The sequence below is a fragment of the Rhinichthys klamathensis genome, unplaced genomic scaffold (assembly GCF_029890125.1).
Source record: "Rhinichthys klamathensis goyatoka isolate OS25496 unplaced genomic scaffold, OSU_Roscu_1.1 h1tg000213l_1, whole genome shotgun sequence".
In the NCBI taxonomy this organism is placed as follows: Eukaryota; Metazoa; Chordata; class Actinopteri; order Cypriniformes; family Leuciscidae; genus Rhinichthys; species Rhinichthys klamathensis.
Genome location: NW_026606738.1, coordinates 779,919 through 800,464, shown reverse-complemented (window position 1 = coordinate 800,464; position 20,546 = coordinate 779,919). Strand labels below are relative to the sequence as shown.

Below are 20,546 nucleotides of genomic sequence, written 5' to 3'. Positions count from 1 at the left end.
GCTTGGTAAACAGTGTGTCTGTGAGAGTTTTTAAAGCTGTGAAATTAAAGCACATTTTTGGGTTTCATCATTGACCTACTCATAGCTTGTGCCAGCTTTACTTAGCCTGAGTGTTATTATTTTCCCTGTAAGGTATGTATAATGCAGACAGGGAGCAGAAATCAGCACATTTCTGGGCAGTGCTTATTGGTTGTGGGCAGTGTGAAAGGTTAATGTTACTCAAAACTGTGGGAAAGGAATTGACCCTAGGAAAATCAAGCCCAGAGTGGGAACATTTCTGACTCATGTACTCGTCATGATGCACGATAAGCATGTATGTGACTGAGAATGTGTGTGACAACCACTCAGGGCAACACACTGAATGATCTGACACTATTAAAAGATGTGCTGCCTGTGGGGTCCAGTGGAGCTGAAATCCTGAGATACGTGAGCAGGCTGACTAATAGGAGTCTGCACACACACACGATGAGGACACTCATTGACACAATGCAATCTCTAGCTCCTTATCCTAACCTAACCCATCACAACTAAGTGCCTAACCCAAACTCTTACCCTTAACCTAATTATAACTTTATCCCTAAAACCAAGTCTTGACCCTCAAAACAGGCCTTTAAAGAAGTCTCAGAAAGTGAAGACCAGCCAAAATGTCCCCATTTTATCCTCAAACCAGTCTTAACACACTCACGCACGCATACACACTCACGCACACGCACACGCACACGCGCACACACACACTCGAATATTTATTTAAAGCCCCATATATTAGCACTGGCATGTGGCCTGGGGACAAGCACAGAATGAAATATGAACAGGAATAATAAAATGTATAATAATGTGTATGTGCAAGATGATTAATAAGAACAAGACTCCCAGTAATCTGTATCCTTTTTAATACTGGTAGTATTTGCATTTGATTAGTGATGGTGTATAAACTACGGCCCTGATCCGATGTAATTTACCCCCACTACTGCACAAATAAACATTGGGCTTATTTGTATACATACTTTTTCTTTGGTTAGAATGACATCTAAAAACACAACAGAAATACACAAGAAGAGACCGTAATGGGTCCCACGGATATCACTTTAAATGGTGTTGATTAATACTGCCTTTGTGTAACTAAAATAATTAAATGTCAGACAAGTGACATTTAATAACAAGATCAAAGCGGATAAAATATAGCATATTATCATACCTATTAACACCTTGCGTGAAATTCGCAGCTGTGAATGACATACCCATCTGGCCCCTTTTACACAGGCATCAGATATAACAATTCTCATCAGAAGTATGTCATTGATAAAATGTAAATATGCACTGAAGTCTTTGGTGTGAGACATTGTCCTCAAAATACTCTGTAGGTTCATGCATACATCAAGACAATGCAGTTCATATTCTCTATATATTAGAGGATCTTTGTACCTATTCATATCATAATTGTACGAAAATATCTGCATATTTTGATCTAAAGCCACAATGTGATGCACAATAAAACATATGCCCAGTTTCACAGACAAGGCTTAAACTAGTCCCAGACTAAAATGCATGTTTGAGCTGTTTTAACTGAAAGTAACTTGCACTGACGTATCTTAACTTATGTCAGTGCCGTTGTTTTTTCTCAAGATGCACACCAGTAATGTTTTTTTTTCCAAAGGCCCGTTTATAAAAGCTAGTTAAATGTCCTAATTGAACTAAGGCCTAATCCTGACTTAATATAAGCCCTGTCTGTGAAACCAGGCCTACATTACAATGTTCTCAAGTAAGATCGTAATGAAAGCACTTTGGACGCATTTTCTTGTTCAGATCCCAACTTCACACACTTAATTCAGCTCTAAACCCGTACCTGCACCATCTGTCATCCGCTCAGAGAAAACAAAGCAAACTTCAATAAACATGGCTGTGAAACTGGCTTAAACCTGTAGGCATTTATGTACCCCAGAGCGGGAGCTCTGTGTCTTCCTGTGGATCTACACCACCTCCACGTAGTTAGCAGGGTAAAGGCCCTCTTTCCCTCCATCCATCATGCCTCTGCACCAACCCTGATCATCCTCATCCTCGATCTTTAGAAACTCCTCACCTGAACACACACACAAACATAAAGCATCAGAGGTGGTACACGTACATCATATAGATATAAAATATGAATATACAAAGACAGCTGACCTGCTTTGAAGGAGAGTTCATCTGTCTCCTGTCCAACATAGTCATAAAGAGCTCTGACTCTCACTCCTCCAATCATTACACTGAGACGAGGAGGGAAAACAGACACAGTCAATAAACTACAGTAAGCCCTGCATTAAAATGTTGCAGACCACTCCGACCTTATTATACCTCCTACATATCCACCATATCAGCAGACAAGCGTTTGCTCTTTTCTAATGCAAATCTTGTGTTTGGATCGTTTTAATATTTTTTTTTCCGATAATTCGATAATTATGGAAGCACATTTCCGCATACAAAAATGCTTTGTTAAAAAAAGGTCAAAATGATGACATTGAGTTAAAAACTCTAAATTATGACAAAAACATAAATAATGGCAAAATGTTATGAGACAAAAGGTCATAATTATAGCATATAAAATCGAAATTATGAGATTGGTCTCAGACTAAATCGCATGTTTGAGCAGTTTTAAACGAAAGCAACTTGCCGTGGCATATCTTAAAATATTTCAGTGCCGTTGTTTTATCTCAAGATGCACATCAGTGATGTTTTTTTCTAAGGCACGTTTATAAAAGCTACTTAAATGTCCTAATTGAACTAAGACCTAATCCTGTCTGTGAAACCAGGCCAAAAAGTTATAAAAACTCGAAATGGACAAAAACATAATTAGGACAAAAAGTTGAAATTATAAGATAAAAAAGTTATACGGTAATTATGACAAAAAGATGATATTATTAAATTATGATGACAAATTTAGTCAGTTATTACAAAAATATTGACTATGTCATAATTATCTCAATTTTGACTTTGTATCTCATAATTATGACACAGTATGTAGATTTTGATGTTTTATCTCATAATTATGACTTAGTATCTCATGATTTTGACTTAGTAATTAATAATTGTAACTTTTTATTATAATTATGACTTTGTCATAATTGACTTTGTCATAATTATGATTTACCAATGTATTATTTTTTTCTGACAGAAACAGGTTCGTAGCGTCAGTTCTGGCAGGTCATGTTAGTCAAGCTCGCGTCAGCTGATCCACGTCTACCTATAGGAATATGACGCCTATCACTGTATATATATATATATATATATAAGCTCCTTCAGTATTTTCGGCAGCTATCGCGTTTCTCAGGAGCTAATTACCCTCCTCCATCCCCAGCTCCTCCTCTCGTCAGTCAGCATTTGGCATTCTGATTCCCCTTGAATCAGAATAAATTCTCGAATTATGTTGTACTTTAAAATCTTGAATTAATGATATCTGCAATATATTCATGTTGGTTCTGTTCTGTTTACCCTAAGGGGTTATTGCTGCTCTCCCTGCTCTTATCCATGCTAGGCTGCATGGATGCACGGAGTTCTCGCCCAGAACGGAACCATACCGCCAATCCAAACTGTATGCTAATTGTCAATCGTATTTGACGATAGTGGTCCTGACAGAAATATTTTACTTCAGAAAAACGTGATCATCTTTTTCTTTATTTCTTAAAACTTTTAAGTACCATATAACTCACAAAACAGTGAAACACTAGACAAAAGAAGGATATCAATGGAAGTTAATGAGGATAAGATAACTTTAGGGTCGATTCTTTCCACATCTGACCAAACAAAATGCCACACACTATAACATTTCAGACTATTACCATCCTTGGACAGGTTTAAACAGAATTTATCCGATACTCTAAAACGTTGCTAGAGCACTTGCGTATAATCATAACACATGATTTACTAACTTAACATCTTTTTATCATCATATCGATTCAGTTCATTGAACTGTATTGTCAATAGTAACTGTAGTGAATGTGTTGTAGAAACATTAGGAACAGTTCTGTTGTTCACTTACACTAATGTTATCACTTGTAATGTCTTTCAAATGAGTTTTTTCTCTTTTAAGTCGACTGTGATCAGCATTTGCCTCAATTGTGATTCGCAGACTCCACAGATTTCCTCACAATACTGTATATATTTTTGATTTTTGTAAAGACCAAAAATGTTTTGCAATGTTTTCACATTTCATTTAAGTATTGTATGTAATAACCACTCAATGTTTGCAACTGTATGTTACTGAAAATCACACTGTTCAAACCCCAATTCATGTCCTGTGAAGCTTGTCTGAGCAACAGTAACCAAGGCGGCTGAGCTTAGCAAAGGGTCAATACACAGCAGCAAACAATAACAAGGCCAGTCCAAGTCAGGTTTGTAGCGTATAACAGTAGGACAGCCCTGTGCTGTAAGAGCCCCACAGCAAATATCAATGTAGTAAACTGACCTTCTCTCCATCATTGCTGCTTTCTGCTCCACCTCCTTCTTTCCCTTCTTATGCTTCTTGTCTGGAGTCCACTCCTGAAATAGAAAGAGAGCGAAAGACAGAGTGAGAGAAGGAGTAAATGTGGGTTTTGGCACAACAGAACACAGTCTAATTAAAGATGTGTCTCTGTTAGATACATAATTAAATATCACAGATAACAACAGAAATAAACTCTAACACTCTAACTCTGACACCCTCAAGAATGCATTAACCTCATAACAATACTTTAAAACAAACCCTATTACAGCTTTCTTTTGCTCTGGACATGAGTGATATGAATGCCACTTATTGCACATTTCTCATTGCGGATGATGAAATAAGGAAAAACCCCATAGACTTATTATAGTGAATGAGAATCCAGGATATCAGAGACACATGAGTGACATGGGTGACTCTAACAAGACCCTAACCCCGTGGCAGTTATGCACAAGCAATCACCATGTATTACTCAAGTTTTAGTCAGTGTTTGGGGAACACTCAATAATGTTCATTAGTTAACATTAGTTAGCTACATTAGTTAACATGAACTAAATGAACTGCACTTCTACAGCATTTATTAATCTTCGTTAATGTTAATTTCAACATTTACTAATACATTATTAAAATCAAAAGTTGTATTAGTTAACATAGTTAATGCACTGTGAACTAACATGAACTAAATGAACAGCTTGTATTTTTATTAATTAACGTTAACAAAAATTAATAAATACAGTAACAAATGTATTGCTCATTGTTAGTTTATGTTAGTTAATACATTAACTAATGTTAACAAATGAACCTTATTGTAAAGTGTTACCGTGTTTGGAAGTATAAATGTATTTGCAATATACCTGAAATTGAGGCCAGTCAGTGGGCATTCCCGGCCCATGTGTATTCTTCCACCAGCGCAAATCCTCCTGCTCGCTGATGGACATCAGAGTGTTATGGAGCTCATTGTACACGGCTTTTATGCTAACAGACAGAGAGAGAGAGAGAACTTGTATAATTCACTCATTGTGAGTAATACTGAAATTGACTGAAATTGAGATTTTGACCAGAATGACCCTTCACACACACCTGTCATTGTTGGTGACATCCAAGTGTCTGTGGATGGAAAGGAAAACCTGTTTGAGAAAACTTATTCTCTTCCTCTCCTCCTCTTGTGATTGGTCAAAGATAGACTCCATTTCCTCCATGTAGCGCGGAGCATAACGCGTCACTTCCTCGAGAACCTTCTCATAGCGGGCTCGCACCTGCAAACAGGAATTTGCAGTCATTCAGTCAGATGTGTCGCTCAGTGCTTATGTGACCCTTCAGATTGACTGTCATCATAGGACCCTAAAAACAATGTATCAGAGTTTCCACAAAAATATTAAGCACTATAGTTTAAACATTGACAATAATAAAAAAAATGTTTCTTGAGAACCAGATATTAGAATCATATTAGAATGATTTCTGAAGGATCATGTGACACTGAAGACTGGAGTAATGATGCTGAAAATTCAGCTTTGCCATCACAGGGATAAATTACACTATTCAATCGGCCTGTATTTCGGTCTTTCGACGCAGGCCACAACAACTTCACCAGGCTTTTTGGTCCCTGGCCAGACCCATCCAGTCTCTGCCGATGTCTTGCCATCGGGTTGCAGAGCGGCCGAGCGGTCTTTTGATGTCGAGTGGCAGCCATTCGGTCATGGCCCACGTCCATCACTCGTCCGACCTCCTGGCCACGTGTCCGGCCCAGCACTTATTGGCCTGTTCGGCCTGGTTGACAGCGTCCTTGACCTTGCTCGTCTTCCTCAGTAGCTCGTTGCTGATGTGGTCCGTTCTCTTGACGCCGACCATACGCCGCTCAAGGGCGCGTTCGGTCACTGCCAGCTTCTGCCTGTCGGCCGCGGTCAACGACCAGATCTCGGCCCCGTTTTTACTGGTTTTACTGTATTTTTGATCAAATGAATGCAGCCTGGGTGAGCATAAGATACTTCTTTCAAAAATATTAAAACATCATAGAGCACCCAAACATTTCAATGATAGTGTGTGTATAAATATATACACTACCGTTCAAAAGTTTGGGGTCAGTGAGAATTATATTTTTATTTTTTGGAGGAAAGAAATCAATACTTTTATTTATCAAGGACAGTAAAGACATTTATAATGTTACAAAAGATTCTATTTCAAACCAATGCTGTTCTTTTGAACTTCCTATTCATCAAAGAATCCAAAAAAAAAAAAAAAAAAACTGTACAACTGACAGACCAACAACTGTTTCAACATTGATAATAATAATAAATGTTTCTTGAGCATCAAATCCTCATATTATACTGATTTGTGAAGGATCATTTGACATTGAAGACACTGACACTGGTGATGCCGAAAATTCAGCTTTGATCACAGGAATAAATTACACTTTACTATATATTCACACAGAAAACAGCTGATTTACACTGGAATAATATTTAATACTATAACTGATTTTTGTTGTATTTTTAATCAAATAAGCGCAGCCATGGTTAGCAGAAGAGAATTCTTTTAAAAGTATTTAAAATCGTACCGACCCCAAACTTTTGAACGGTAGTGTATATATATAATTAATTAAAAATATATATAAAAAAATAAAAAATATATTTTAAATATTAACTAATTAATTAAATTACAACCCATGTCCCCTTGAATGCCAATCAAAGATTATGTCACAAGACTAACATGACCAGATTTACATGTGTTAAGTTGTCTGTTTTGTTTCCTTTGCGCCTGAGTTGGTTTTCCACCTCCTCTCTTTTCTCTTTTTTGTTGAGTGCTGTAGATTTACTCTTGATCATTAAGCAGTGTGACATACATTGTATAATTTCACTGTATCATAATGCAGTCTGTAAATGTAATTTTTCATTGAAACTCTCCATTATTTTCTCTCTCTCTCTTTTTGATAGTTTCCCCCACACAACACTCACTTTCTCTGTCTCCTGGTGAGCCAGTTCGGTCTCTTCCTGGATCTTCCTCTGTTTCTCAATGGCAATGTCAGGGTTGCCTTGGGCGTGCTCCCGCTCACGAGCCATGTGTTCCTTGCGACAAGCTTTGTGAAACGCTGTCCTGGCCTTCTCTAACTGTCACAAAAAACACACATTCATAGTGGTCAGATTCATTCAGTATTGCACAGTGTATACATTCTTTTTCAATAATTCAGTTCATTACTCGCAGTTATTCCACAGTTACCATATGTATACATTCTTATCTGGAGACAGAACAAGTGAAATTAGTAAAAAAAAAAAAAAAAAAAAAAAAATCCCTGCATTGCATTCTACCTTCTTCAATCTCTTGCCCCAGGGCTTCTGAGCACGTGAGAAACCGGTTTCAAAATCCTGGGACTCCTTGAAACCTCCAAATATCTTCTTATGGAAAGTGTCCTTCTGCCACGTCCGGATGCGATCTCCATCCTCCGACACCAGAGCCCGGCAGATGGAGGAGTGCAGTGAGGAGAGGCGGTCAGCAGAAGAGAGGAAGCACTGCCACGCTCGTAACAGAGAGCCGTATAGAGGACCTGGACAAAGACAAACATTCATGAAATAAATGACAGGACCTTTTAGGGTCACAAACAGAAACCTCTTCATCAGATACTAAACTAAAGATGTGGGCATCTCAAAAAAACGTCTTACATATCTTACATGTTATGTTAAATATGGCACTACTCATACTATTTTTTCAGTATGCAGTATGTAAACACACAACAGTATGTACATTTTTTAATGTATTTTAAGGCATGCATTTACTAAAATGTGGGAAATACTTTTTTTATTGCAAATGAAAGGTTACAGACATTAACAGTGAGAAGAAAAAAAAGAAAAGAAAAAAAGGGGGTATACGGACATAAGAGAATGAATTAGGCTACACAAATCAATACAATATTTCATTTTGTCAATATGCAAAATTAAAGGTTCCTTAAAACAGGCTCAAGGATGTGTGGAAATACTGTATACAACAATACTTTTTCTCAATATTTACTTATTATTTGATCATACTGTCCATATTTAACTTATAGACACAAATGTATATGTAATTTTTTTAGATGAATTAATATTCATATTTATTCCCAAGATGAACTTGTTGAATTAAACAGTGAGATCATGTGACAATATTCTAGCTTTAATTTTGTATAGTTGTAATATTAATTTAATGTAAACATAACCTCAGTAAAACATTTATTGTTATTTACTGCATACTATTTTTTTTACGTTGGCACACAGTATAGAGTAAGCAATAATATTGTATTATGTTCTAAACATTCAAAATTTGAATGAAAATGCAAAATATTATAAATACTTGACAACACAGTGAGGTCATGTCACAATCATTTAGCAGACAATTAGCATAATTGTAATGTTAAAGTAAACATTGAAATGCATAAATAAAACAACATAAATAAAACATTTATCATTATTTACTATTATGCATACTTACTTTTCAAATCTACAGTACATACTGCACAGTACGCAGTAGGAAATACGCTAGTATTGTGTTCTACACATTCAAAATTTGACTGAAAATGCAAAATATAAATTTGTATTATTTCTGAACTTGTTGAATTAAATAACAGTCAGGTCATGCAACAATCATTTAGCATTAAGTTAGAATTGTTGTTATGTTGAAAAACAACATAAGCAAATATGACTTTTAACATTATTTACTATTGCTGAATATAGTACTGCATAGTACACAGTAAGCAATACGTTAGTTTTTCTATTCAGAACATACAGGTCAAAGGTTTGGGGTTGGTAAGATTGTTGGTACAGTAAGATGTTTTTGAAAGAAAACACTGTTGTTTACCAAAGCTGCAAAGTTTTTTTTTATGTATATATAAATGTAGTTTATTCCTGAATTGTCAGCATCATTACTCCAGTCTTCAGTGTCACATGATCCTTCAGAAATCATTCTAATATGATCATTTAAAGCATCAAAAAACATTTTTTTATGATTATCAATGTCGAAAACAGTTGAGCTGCTATTATTAATAATAATAATAATAATATAAATTTCTTTCAACAACAAAAAAAAATCGTACTGACCCCAAACTTTTGTACAGTAATGTGCTCTATCGTTCAAAGGTTTGAGGTCTATTTAAAGCTGCAGTCCGTAGTTTTTCCTCTTTGTCGGCATCTCTGTTCGAAATCTGCAATTGCAGTTATTCGCGTAATTATCAACTTTACGTGGGTTGTGCCTCGGCATAGCGCAGATGAATCCAATGTTTTGAGGAGAATGTACAGCTGTCAGTCACCGTGCCGGTGTGGACACTGGCATTCAGAATCACAGATTCTACTTCTACTAAGATAAGAATTTTCACCGGAAAATGTCATCTGAACAAGTAAGTAACATCCACTTTTGTTCTGACCAACTAAGGGGAAAAAAGCGCGCTGATTAAATCTAATGATCGCTTACAACGGAAATTATACTTTGTTCTCAAAAAAGTCCCTGTAAAGTCAAAATTAAGTATGTGTTCTGAGTTTGTCACACCACAGAAAAATTTGTTATTAGCCACCCAGCCAAATTTGAATGATATAAAAAGCCACCAAGTAAAAAAAATAAGCTATCAAAACCTTGAAAACCACTCGCAGGGAAGCTGCCGACGGTAATATTAGGTGATACTGCTTTCGGGACGGGAGGATGAAGGCCGAGGCGGGAGATAGTCGGTTCGGCCCCATTCACCAGTAACAGCGGTTTATCAGTGAATCCCAGTTATCTCCGACGAAAGTTTATAAAACTATCCCGTGTAAAATGATCACTACAGAGGTGGGTGTTGGTGGTGATCCTTCCATCAAGGTGGATCTTAACAAAATTAATCCACCTCTTCTTGATGTGATCGTTTTTCGGAAAATGAAATAAGGACGCCGATCTGTTTTGTACGTGATCGCATCCAGGTAATACGCATTTCTGTGACGAAGGCATAGCTAGCTACTAGCAAACTGTAGGCTGTAGTAACTAACAGTAGCCTAGTGACAGTAACTTGCGATTGAGCGGCGAACTGATGCGAATGTGCTCTATTGTTAGGGGAGGGGCCAGCCTCAGTGGCTCCAGTGCGTCATCAAGTGGGGCGTGTCCAGGAGCTCAGGGGCTCCAGTGCGTCATCGAGCCACCGTTTTAGCCCCGCCCAAAAAATCCCGGACACAGCAATGGTGAAAAACTATTTAACGGTCTAACTCCACAATTCAGTACTTCACAGTTCACAGTCTTTGTAATATGTTTTAGCAATACATTTCTAACATTTATAATGTGTTTAGATTTTTTTTTTTAGAATGGCCTTTTCAGGGACTTTAATGTTTACAACATCAGCATTGCGTGACTACATTTAATGCCCTTCCGATATGTATCTTTGTTTTCACATGGGTCCGGTTGCAGTCTCTTTTTTTCTGTAGCCACTCCGAAGTCCGAAGTCTTTTGCATTTTACAACGGGTGAATCTCCAGTCATCACTGGTGATTGTCGTTTGAACCTTTCTGGATCCGCCATCAAACTGATAAGTTTAATTATATCAAGTGCTGTGAGAAAAGGCTATAAATCTCCACCTCCAACATCCTCACACACAATATAGCCTACTAGCCGAGACTCCTTCTTTATGTGTACAGATGTGACGTAATGACGCAAAGACATGCTCGAATCTCCCGCGGAAATCCACCAGTACCACTGGAATTAAAAACATTATTACAAGCTTACCGCTGTCACCAATTGCGTGGAAGCAAAGGCGGTAGTCGGATCTAAATGCAGCACTAGACTTTATTCAATACAGACTTGGGTATACTCGGAACAGGCAAGACACTCGTCGTACGTAAATGCATACAATAACTGACAAAGACAGGGCAGAAACACAGGGCTTAAATAATCAGAGACAAACGAGCAGACAGGATAACAAGGGGGCGTGGATAACAAGAAACACCTGGGATAACTAATGACAAGACACTAATGACACTAAACATGACAGGACACAAGACCCACATTATGACATAACCCCCCCTTAAGGAAGGCTCCTGACGCCCAACAAAAAAAAAAAAAAAAAAAAAAAGTTAAGGAGGGTGGTGAAGCACAGGCGGTCTTGGGGGAGGGATGGAGGGCCAGGCCCGTGCAGGGGAACGGGACCAGGACCTAGGCAAGGCGGGCCTGGGCCGCAGAGCGTGGGCGGACCAGACTGGGCCGGTGACCAGGGCGGAGCAGGACGAGGCGAAGGCCAGGGCGGAGCACGCTTGGCAGGAGACGAGGGCATATGAGGCTCAGGAGGAGATAGCATCGACAAGGTCCATGTCAGCGCTGCCTCCATGACCCTTTCGTGGGACCTCCTACTGCCCTTCTCCTCCTGCGACGGCGAGTCACTGGGCTTGATATTCTAACTTGGCTAGATTCAGCACTTGACTCGGCTCTTGACTCACTTGACTTGGCACTTGACTCACTTGACTTGGCACTTGACTCACTTGACTCGGCACTTGACTCACTTGACACGGTACTTGATTCACTTGACTTGGCACTTGACTCGGGATTCGGTTCACTTGACTCGGGATTCGGTTCACTTGACTCGGGATTCGGTTCACTTGACTCGGGATTCGGTTCACTTGACTCGGGATTCGACTCGGGATTCGACTCGGGACTTGACTCGGGACTTGACTCGGGACTTGACTCGGGACTTGACTCGGGACTTGACTCGGGACTTGACTCGGGACTTGACTCGGGACTTGACTCGGGAACCGCGGGTTCGGCTGGGCAGACGTCAGTCGCGGGCTCGGAAGACAGAAACTCAGGCATGTCGTGAAAAGCAGGCTCGACTTGGCTCACGTGAAGCGCGGGTTCGGCTGGACAGACGTGAGTTGCAGGCTTGTGGAGCGCGTGTCGGCAGGGCTGAAGTGAAGCGCAGGTTCGGCTGGACAGACGTGAGTTGCAGGCTTGTGGAGCGCCTGTGTCGGCAGGGCTGAAGTGAAGCGCGGGTTCGGCTGGACAGACGTGAGTTGCAGGCTTGTGGAGCGCGGTGTCGGCAGTGCGGATGCGGCGAACGGGCTTTCTCAGAGCTCGGTTGGAAACTCTCTTACGTGAACTGTGCTTGGAATTACCTGGAACGGTCTTGACGGAATGCCCTGGTTTGGGAACACAGCTGATCTCCTCAGCGAGTCCTACAGTGAGTGATGAACCGCACACCCACAACGCTCGGTCCAGGAACTGCACAAAAGAGAGGTGTTCCGCATCTAACAGAAGCATTGCGCCGAGCGTGTCGTCCATCCCACTCCAGAAATTATACTTGAGTGTTTCCTCACTCAAATTTGTCTCATGATAAAACTCTAGGTAAGCCCCCACGTACTCCTCAAGCGACCGTCCATTCTGGTAGAATCCGTCCTCCATCATCATACCTCTTGCTTTACGGTCGGTGGTTCCCGGGTACTAACTGCTAGATCCTGGTGGTCAGTTATTCTGTCACGAATTGCGTGGAAGCAAAGGCGGTAGTCGGATCTAAATGCAGCAGTAGACTTTATTCAATACAGACTTGGGTATACTCGGAACAGGCAAGACACTCGTCGTACGTAAATGCATACAATAACTGACAAAGACAGGGCAGAAACACAGGGCTTAAATAATCAGAGACAAACGAGCAGCAGACAGGATAACAAGGGGGCGTGGATAACAAGAAACACCTGGGATAACTAATGACAAGACACTAATGACACTAAACATGACAGGACACAAGACCCACATTATGACAACCGCTTTGAATCGAGCTAAGGCAAGCAGAGAGTTTTGAACACTGGCTGGTTATGTACTTGCTCAAAAATTTATTTTGGATAATTTTTAACCAAAAAAGTTATGGACTGCAGCTTTAACAACAAATCCTGAAAAAAATAGTTTACATGGATTAATACGGTTTACACAAAAATACTAAAGTGCACAGCTTTTTTATTTAATTTTTTATATTGGTAACAATAATATTGTCAAATCAGCAGCATATTAGAATGATTTCTGAAGGATGTGACTGAAGACTGGAGTAATGATGCTGAAAATCACAGGAATAAATTACATTTTAAAATATAATAAAATACAAAACAGTTATTTTTAAATTGTAATAATATTTCACAATTTTACTATTTTTGATCCAATAAATGCAGCCGTGGTGAGCACGAGACTTCTTTCAAAAACTAAAAATCTTACCAACCCCAAACCTTTCAACGGTATAGTACTGTGTCCAAGTTCTTGAAAAAAACTGCAGTACTTACTCGCATCCACTAGGGGTTTCCATTTGGTACTCCACTCACTAAGTTGCTGCGCGTACTGTCTCTCGACCCTGGCCCTCTCCTGGAAACACGTCACTATGTCATTACATGCCTGGAAGGCATCTTCGGTCCTCTTCACTGTACGGTGGTAGTTCCCTGGCTGAGAAAGAATATGGATAGAACTGTAAGGTTAATAGTATAATATAGAGGTAAAAGAAAATGAAAGACTGGCTCTTGGCGCTAAAGGTTTATAGTCTATTTAAAAGGGTCAAGAATGAGGTATTTACTCTATGACACAGGGAAAATGCCCCTCTGTCATCTAAACGATTGTCCTCATTTCTTTTCCAGCAGGGTCACTGGGTTTGTTTGCTATGGATTGGACAAGTTATTATCAGTATACTGTAAGCTTTGTTTCTAATATAAACGGCAGAAGACAACATGTGGTGTGGAAAACCAGAGCACATTTCAAACATTATTCCCCCGAAAAAACATCTGTGACTAGATGAGGACCAACGAGACGAGAGATTCAGGCCATGGTAAGTGGAGCATAGCATGGACAGCGCAGTGAAAGGGGTTGATTAACTGCAATAACACGATAAATGAGAAAGAATGAGGGAGGAGAGCGAACGTAATGACAATTTCAGAATGGGCGTTTTGTTTGCTGATGTGGAGCGTGTTCTACTATTTAGCTGGCAACCATTAGTGGCTCCCCCACGATTTTATCAATTCATCTCCCTCTTCTACATCTTCCTTTTGTGCTGTTCTTTGTCGGTTCTTCCTGTTTCTCTCTCTCTCTCTCTCACTCTCTCTCTCTCTCTCTTAGCTGTGGTTTGCACCACATATTTTCCCCAGTCTTAGAAAAAAGTAAAAACAGCTGAGGAATTTCAACTCCGGCCAAGAGCGGTGCAGAGAAGCACCTGCCAACCAATCAGAGAATCGCAGAAACCCAACAAATAACACAATTCCTGTCAAACGGAATATAACATTCAGCTGGACTCAAAGCTGCAGTATTTAAACAGAACTGTTTCACTGAACAGACAAGCCTATTTAAAAATCAACCCCATTGAACTCTGGCTAAAACTTTCAGCATTTCATCACTGCAATCCTCAGCCAATGCTGTGGTTAACCAATCACAGCGTCTGTGATGAACACAAAAACCCTACTGCACTCAGTTCTGGTCAGCCGCCAGCCAATTACAAGGTAGGACATGCAACAAAACCCTTGCAGGCGATATCAGTGTGGTTGTTGTAAACTGACTAAACATCAGTGGTCGGCGCATTTCACTGAAAACTGTATCACTGGCCAGATGGGATGGCAACTCAGCAAAAAGTGCTCAGGCTAAGAGGAGAGCTGAGGAGAATCTTAAACAGCTTAATACAAAGTGATAGTGGGAGCTCTAGAAGGCATGGCATTGATAATAACAACAAATCACCACAGAAAACTTTATAAATACTAATCAAATAAAACTTACTTAGATGCTAAATTAAATGCAAAATAATAATTTAACCAATGAAAATATATTTTAATTATCATTTTTAGATAATTTATCCCAAAAATGATAGTAAAACCTAAAATTAGCTACTTTGTGGGGACCAGCCAACAGTCCCCAAGAGAAAGTATAAAATTAACATATTTATTTAATAATATTGAATAATGTCAAACAAAAATCTGAAACTGCAAAAAGGTTTTTGTAAGGATTCTGTGAGGCTTAGAGGCTAGAAAATATCATTAGTTCAAAACAAAGACAATAATAGAATGATACAGGAACAAGTGTATATGTGTGTAACTAACATCAGGTTGCTCCAAGGGGACTGAAATTAGTAAAACACTTTGGATAAACGCAACTGCTAAATAACAGCTTGCTATTTGCTTTAAATATAAGTCTGAACATGAACATGACAGTTAACAGTGCCTGTATATAATTATATATACAGTACCATCACATTATTACCATTATCAATGTCACAAGAACCTACTGTATTAGGAATATTTTAACTGCTGCAATAATTAATAAAGTATTTTACACACACCACACACACACACGCACACGTGAGGATATATATATATATATATCCTCATGAGCAAAGACACCTAATTTTTATCCACATACTGTAGGCATTCACATTTCCACATGTGTTTTAGATTAAGACAGAAAGCATCAGAACATCTTAAAAATACTACAGAATTTCTACAGTAGAAAACTACTGTATTACTGAGAACTATTCTCACAATGGTGAAACAACTAGACAACAAATTTAAAAAGGTTATAAAACTATTAAAAGGCAAGCTACTGCATGATTTCCAGCAGTATTGGGGAACAGAAAAGTAAACCAATTAAGGAGCTGAGAGACAAAAGCTGAGCTAATTAAAATGGGTGGAGGCACAATGGATTAAATTTATAGACGGAGATTAAAGTTTAAAAAAAAAAATTAAACAATGCTGAAATAGACTCAAAGAAAGTGAAATCACTTGACTTGAATTTAAATCTTAATTTGGCTAATAGAGAGTGTTCAGTAGCTTTTGTTAACCAGCATAACTTAATGTCCGAACAAATCTTGTCATTTGTTGTGAATAAAACTGTTTAGGTGTTAAAACCCAAGAGAAGCTGGTAACACATACTTAACAAAACAGAAGCGGATGGTATTTCTTAGAGGTCCATCATCCTGTCTGACTCATTGCTGTCCTTCCTCCCCCTCTCACTTACCATCCAGAAGCTCTGATTGTTGGCATCCTCAGGGCCTGTGTCTGCCGGTAGGGTTGACATGATGAGTCTGAAATAGAGATTCAACATTTGAAAGCATTAAAGGTGCACTAATTTTCCTCATTAAAAAAGTTTACAGAAAAATAAATGGTCACACTTTAGATTAGGGTACAATTCTCACAATTAACTATGACTTTCTTTCTCAATAATCTTCTATTTTCTGCTTACTAATAGTTAGTAAGGTAGGTGTTACGTTTAGGTATTGGGTAAGATTAAGGGATGTAGAATATGGTCATGCAGAAAAAGGCATTAATATGTTCTTTATAAGTTGCCTACTAATAAACAGTAAATATCCTAGTAATATACATATAAAGCAACTAGGTAATATTGAGAATTGGACCCTAAACTAAAGTGTTACCAAATAAATGAATAGTACCTTTGATTTTTTTTTTTAAATCATCTATATTCACATGAAATTAAGATTTTTTTATTCTATATGTGGGTCGACTCATGGAAGATGACGTCTTGAGATCACATGACCAGCCGAATACTATTTCACCTTGGTAACCACCCTGTTGTTGTACAATTTCAACTGTGCAATAAATTGATCCTGACGTCGACAACCAAAACCAGGTCTCTCTCTCTCTGTGTGTGTGTGTGTGTGTGTGCGTGCGCTTGTGTGTGAATCTGCAACCACACCACTAGGTGTCAGTATAAGTCCAGGACGACTGAAGTACAAACAATACAACAAACAACTGTAACTGATGCACATTTAGAGCAAAATTACTAGTATTTTTTATACATTGGTTTGTTGTGAGTTGCAAAATTAACTATGAACAATAGAGGTCAATACAATAGTTTTGCTTGCACTCGCAATTTGACATGTCAGAAGCACAAAAGGCTGGAATTTATTTCTTGATTGTCTTTTAACAGGCATATAATAGTAAGATGTGTTTCAGAGCTGAATATCGTACTGTGTCTAATAGCATGCTGGGAGGGCGTTGTGTTTTACAAGCTTTCTTTTATTTGAACTACAGTTTACGAACTGCGTCGGAAAGTGCATGGCTCCAACAAACAAGTTTAATGGTCTTGAAGTTAAGTACATGAAAAAGGAGGATAGTAATATACAAGGTTATTTACTGAGGATCAAAGAGTTTTCTGGATGAAAAATGTTACTAGTTAAAGTGTAAAAAATATTGAAATGGCTAAAGGCAGATGTGAGTGTTGAAGTGGCTTTGAGAGTTGTGGGTTATAGTGAGACAGATAGTGCTCGATATTCTCCACTGCTATCTGCCTTGATCCAGAGCTCTGGGATTTGAAACTTGAGCCATCCCAAAAATAAACAGGGGTGAAAGTTCACCAACACCAACATATACTCAAACACACACACAAACACACTAGTTCTCTTCTGAAACACGTTCATGAGCTTGCAAACACGGGTACATGTGGCTGGCCGACAAGCCCACACAGGCACATGTTTGAGCTGCCCCAAACACACGCCATTGACAGCCAAACATGCCTGTGGCCATTTGTTTCTGTAAATGCAATAAACCACATTTTGTCACAAGACACGGAGTGAGAATAAGATGACAGAAGGGAAGTGCATGAACAAGCTGTTATTTGTCTGTCTTCTTTCTCTCTCTCTCAATCCCTCTCATGGGTCTATGTCCCTCAGTGCATTATCCTAAATGGTCTCTTTCTATCCCCTTTTCCCACTACAGGGGTCGTGGGTATAGTAAATCACCCTATATTTGAACTTTAACCTCACTTCCTGTTCCCCCTCTGTTCCTCTCCCTCCAGACAGCCTTGTGCCCTTAGAGAATATGAGCAGGGAGCACAAGCTTAAAGGGATAGTTCACCTAAAAATGAAAATGCTGTCTTTAATTTCGCATCATCATGTAAAAGTGGCCCATAGGATTCATACACTACATTCCAAGTTTTCTGTAGCTTTGTGTGAGGAACAGACTGAAATGTAAGTTGTTAATTATTAAGATGGATCTTTGCAATGAGACCATTAATTTTGTTAGAAAAAAACTGATCTAAATGGAACGTTCATAAATCAGATTGATACATTCTTCCGTATTGTGACTTCCGTACATCTGAGAGAAACAGATTGTAGGGTGGGGACTTTGTTTTATCAATCAGTTGTTGATTGGACAGAGCCAGATCTGAATGCAAACTTGTGTTGATTGTAAGAAAGAGGCGTGGTTTAAGAGGACTGAATCATTGGAGAAGTCCAGAATATGTCACCAGAGAGAAGTCTGTCAATTCACTGGATGATTCAGTTATAACATTTTGATGAAAAATTACGAGCTCAATAAAGATAAAGTTAAACATATGTATGGATGAATCGTTCACAATACGATCAATACGATGCATTTAGAAAGTTGACTGATTGGTAAATTTGCATTTTATGCTGACTTTAAGGGATAGCTCACCCAAAAATGAAAATGCTGTCATCATTTACTCACCCTCAAGTTGTTCAAAAACTGGATGAATTTCTTTCTTCTGCTGAAGACAAAGGAATATAGTTTGAAGAATATGGGCAACCAAACAAGTTGATTGGCCCCATTAACATCCATAGTATTTTCCCCCATACTATGGAAGTCAATTAAAAGCTCACTGGAGGGGAAGAACTTCAGTTAATAAATAAAAAAGTTTTAGTCCGTTTTGCACCCAAAACGTATGACTAAGACTTAGAAGAAATATATTGCACAAGCCAATTTTTTTTGACATCAGAAAAAATATCAGCTACATTCATCAAGACATCTGCTTTTGTGTTCCAAAGAAGACAGAAAGTCATACGTGTTTGCAGTTACATGAGGGTGAGTATGTGATAACAGTAGTTTAATTATTTCACTTTTTGCCTGTTTACATTCAGCCTTTTGTGTAAGGTTAACCTAATAGACTCCAGAAGAGTTAATTCTTCGTAACCCATCTCTGTGGGTCACACTGGACCCTAATGCAATGTTATGTGTAAGTAAATAAAAGGATGAACACATCTGCTTGACTCAATTAAATCATCACTACTTGGAGGGATTAGATTGAAGTTTTGAGGTATTGTATTGTAAACCCAAAAAACTTATTCTAGATTAGCAGATTACAAAGAATAGCATTTTAGAGAAGACAAAGTGCAATCAAATTGATCAAAATCGAGATCAAAAAAAGTTTGAAAGGTTCTGTAACTTTTGAGAGAAGGGAATGACCCATTTCTCTGAAAAGATCATCATGACGACGTTGCTGTGAATCTCCCTCTTCTCTCCTCTTATTTTCTCTTTTCTCCCCCTTTCCAAAGCCCTTCAAACCCCGATACCCCTCACCCACCCTGGCTCTCTTTCTCTCTCCTCCCACTGTCCCCGTTTTGAGTGTCACACATAACTCAACACACACCCACACACTGAAGAAATATATAGCAACTTATGAATACATCAGACAGAAATAGTCTATGAATGCTGCAAAACTCATCAACGCAATGTGATCTAACTTGACTCAAACACATCAAGAATAAATGAAGGGCAGAGAAAAAACGAGACAACAAACTCACCTCTATCTTTTCCAGGGAAAGTTTCCTTTTAGTTTACTCTTTTAGTTTCCAAAGTAACAGATTTTTCCACTTTTAAGACCACCATATGGTTATGGTATGTTCTGGATAGCCTCTTTCTCCTCTTCTCTGTCTTTGACCCGCTGTCAGTGTTTAATGATGTGGCCTACTGTCACGTTCTTTCTCTCCTCTCCTCTCTCTCTCTCTAGTTCCCCCTCTTTCCGAAGCAGCTGCCGACTTTTCACTCTGAGGATCGTACTACATGACAACACTCCTCCCTCTCTCTCCCTCCCTCTCTCTCCCTCTCTCTCATTTGAGCAGAGAGCTTCTCCTCACAGTATAAAGTAGTAATGAAGTGGGTTCAGTCCAGACAATTAGTGTGGATGCATTTTAATCAGGAATAACCCAAGAGACCCATATCTGTTGCACACTTTTTCTTTTTACTTACTGTTATATCTTTGAAGAACATGAGGAGACGTTCGTAATCTTGTAAGTCTTTACTGAACTCAAGGCACCATATAACACAGACCACATCTAGCTTGATCAACTCCAGGAAACACACTGGCAAGAAAACACATATCTCCACCCCAGAACAGCCATGCCCTCCCCAGGCTTTTAGCCT

At 38.8% G+C, this 20,546-nt stretch overlaps 1 protein-coding gene across 2 annotated transcripts; it reads right to left on the bottom strand.

Moving 5' to 3' along the window:
* Nucleotides 1–873: 873 nt before the first annotated feature.
* si:ch211-51c14.1 (protein kinase C and casein kinase substrate in neurons protein 3) lies at nucleotides 874–20,179 on the bottom strand. 2 transcript variants are annotated; one of them, XM_056264059.1, is made up of 11 exons: nucleotides 19,928–20,179; nucleotides 18,855–18,891; nucleotides 16,387–16,453; nucleotides 13,686–13,842; nucleotides 7,756–7,991; nucleotides 7,405–7,557; nucleotides 5,534–5,709; nucleotides 5,308–5,428; nucleotides 4,439–4,512; nucleotides 2,164–2,243; nucleotides 874–2,077 (listed from the first exon to the last, which is right to left on the bottom strand). In XM_056264059.1, exons 3-11 carry the CDS (start codon nucleotides 16,444–16,446, stop codon nucleotides 1,968–1,970), a joined length of 1,167 nt encoding a protein of 388 aa, XP_056120034.1. In that variant the 5' UTR covers nucleotides 16,447–16,453; nucleotides 18,855–18,891; nucleotides 19,928–20,179; the 3' UTR covers nucleotides 874–1,967. The 2 variants fall into 2 exon arrangements, with proteins under 2 accessions (XP_056120034.1, XP_056120035.1); XM_056264060.1 differs by lacking the exon at nucleotides 18,855–18,891.
* Nucleotides 20,180–20,546: the final 367 nt, after the last annotated feature.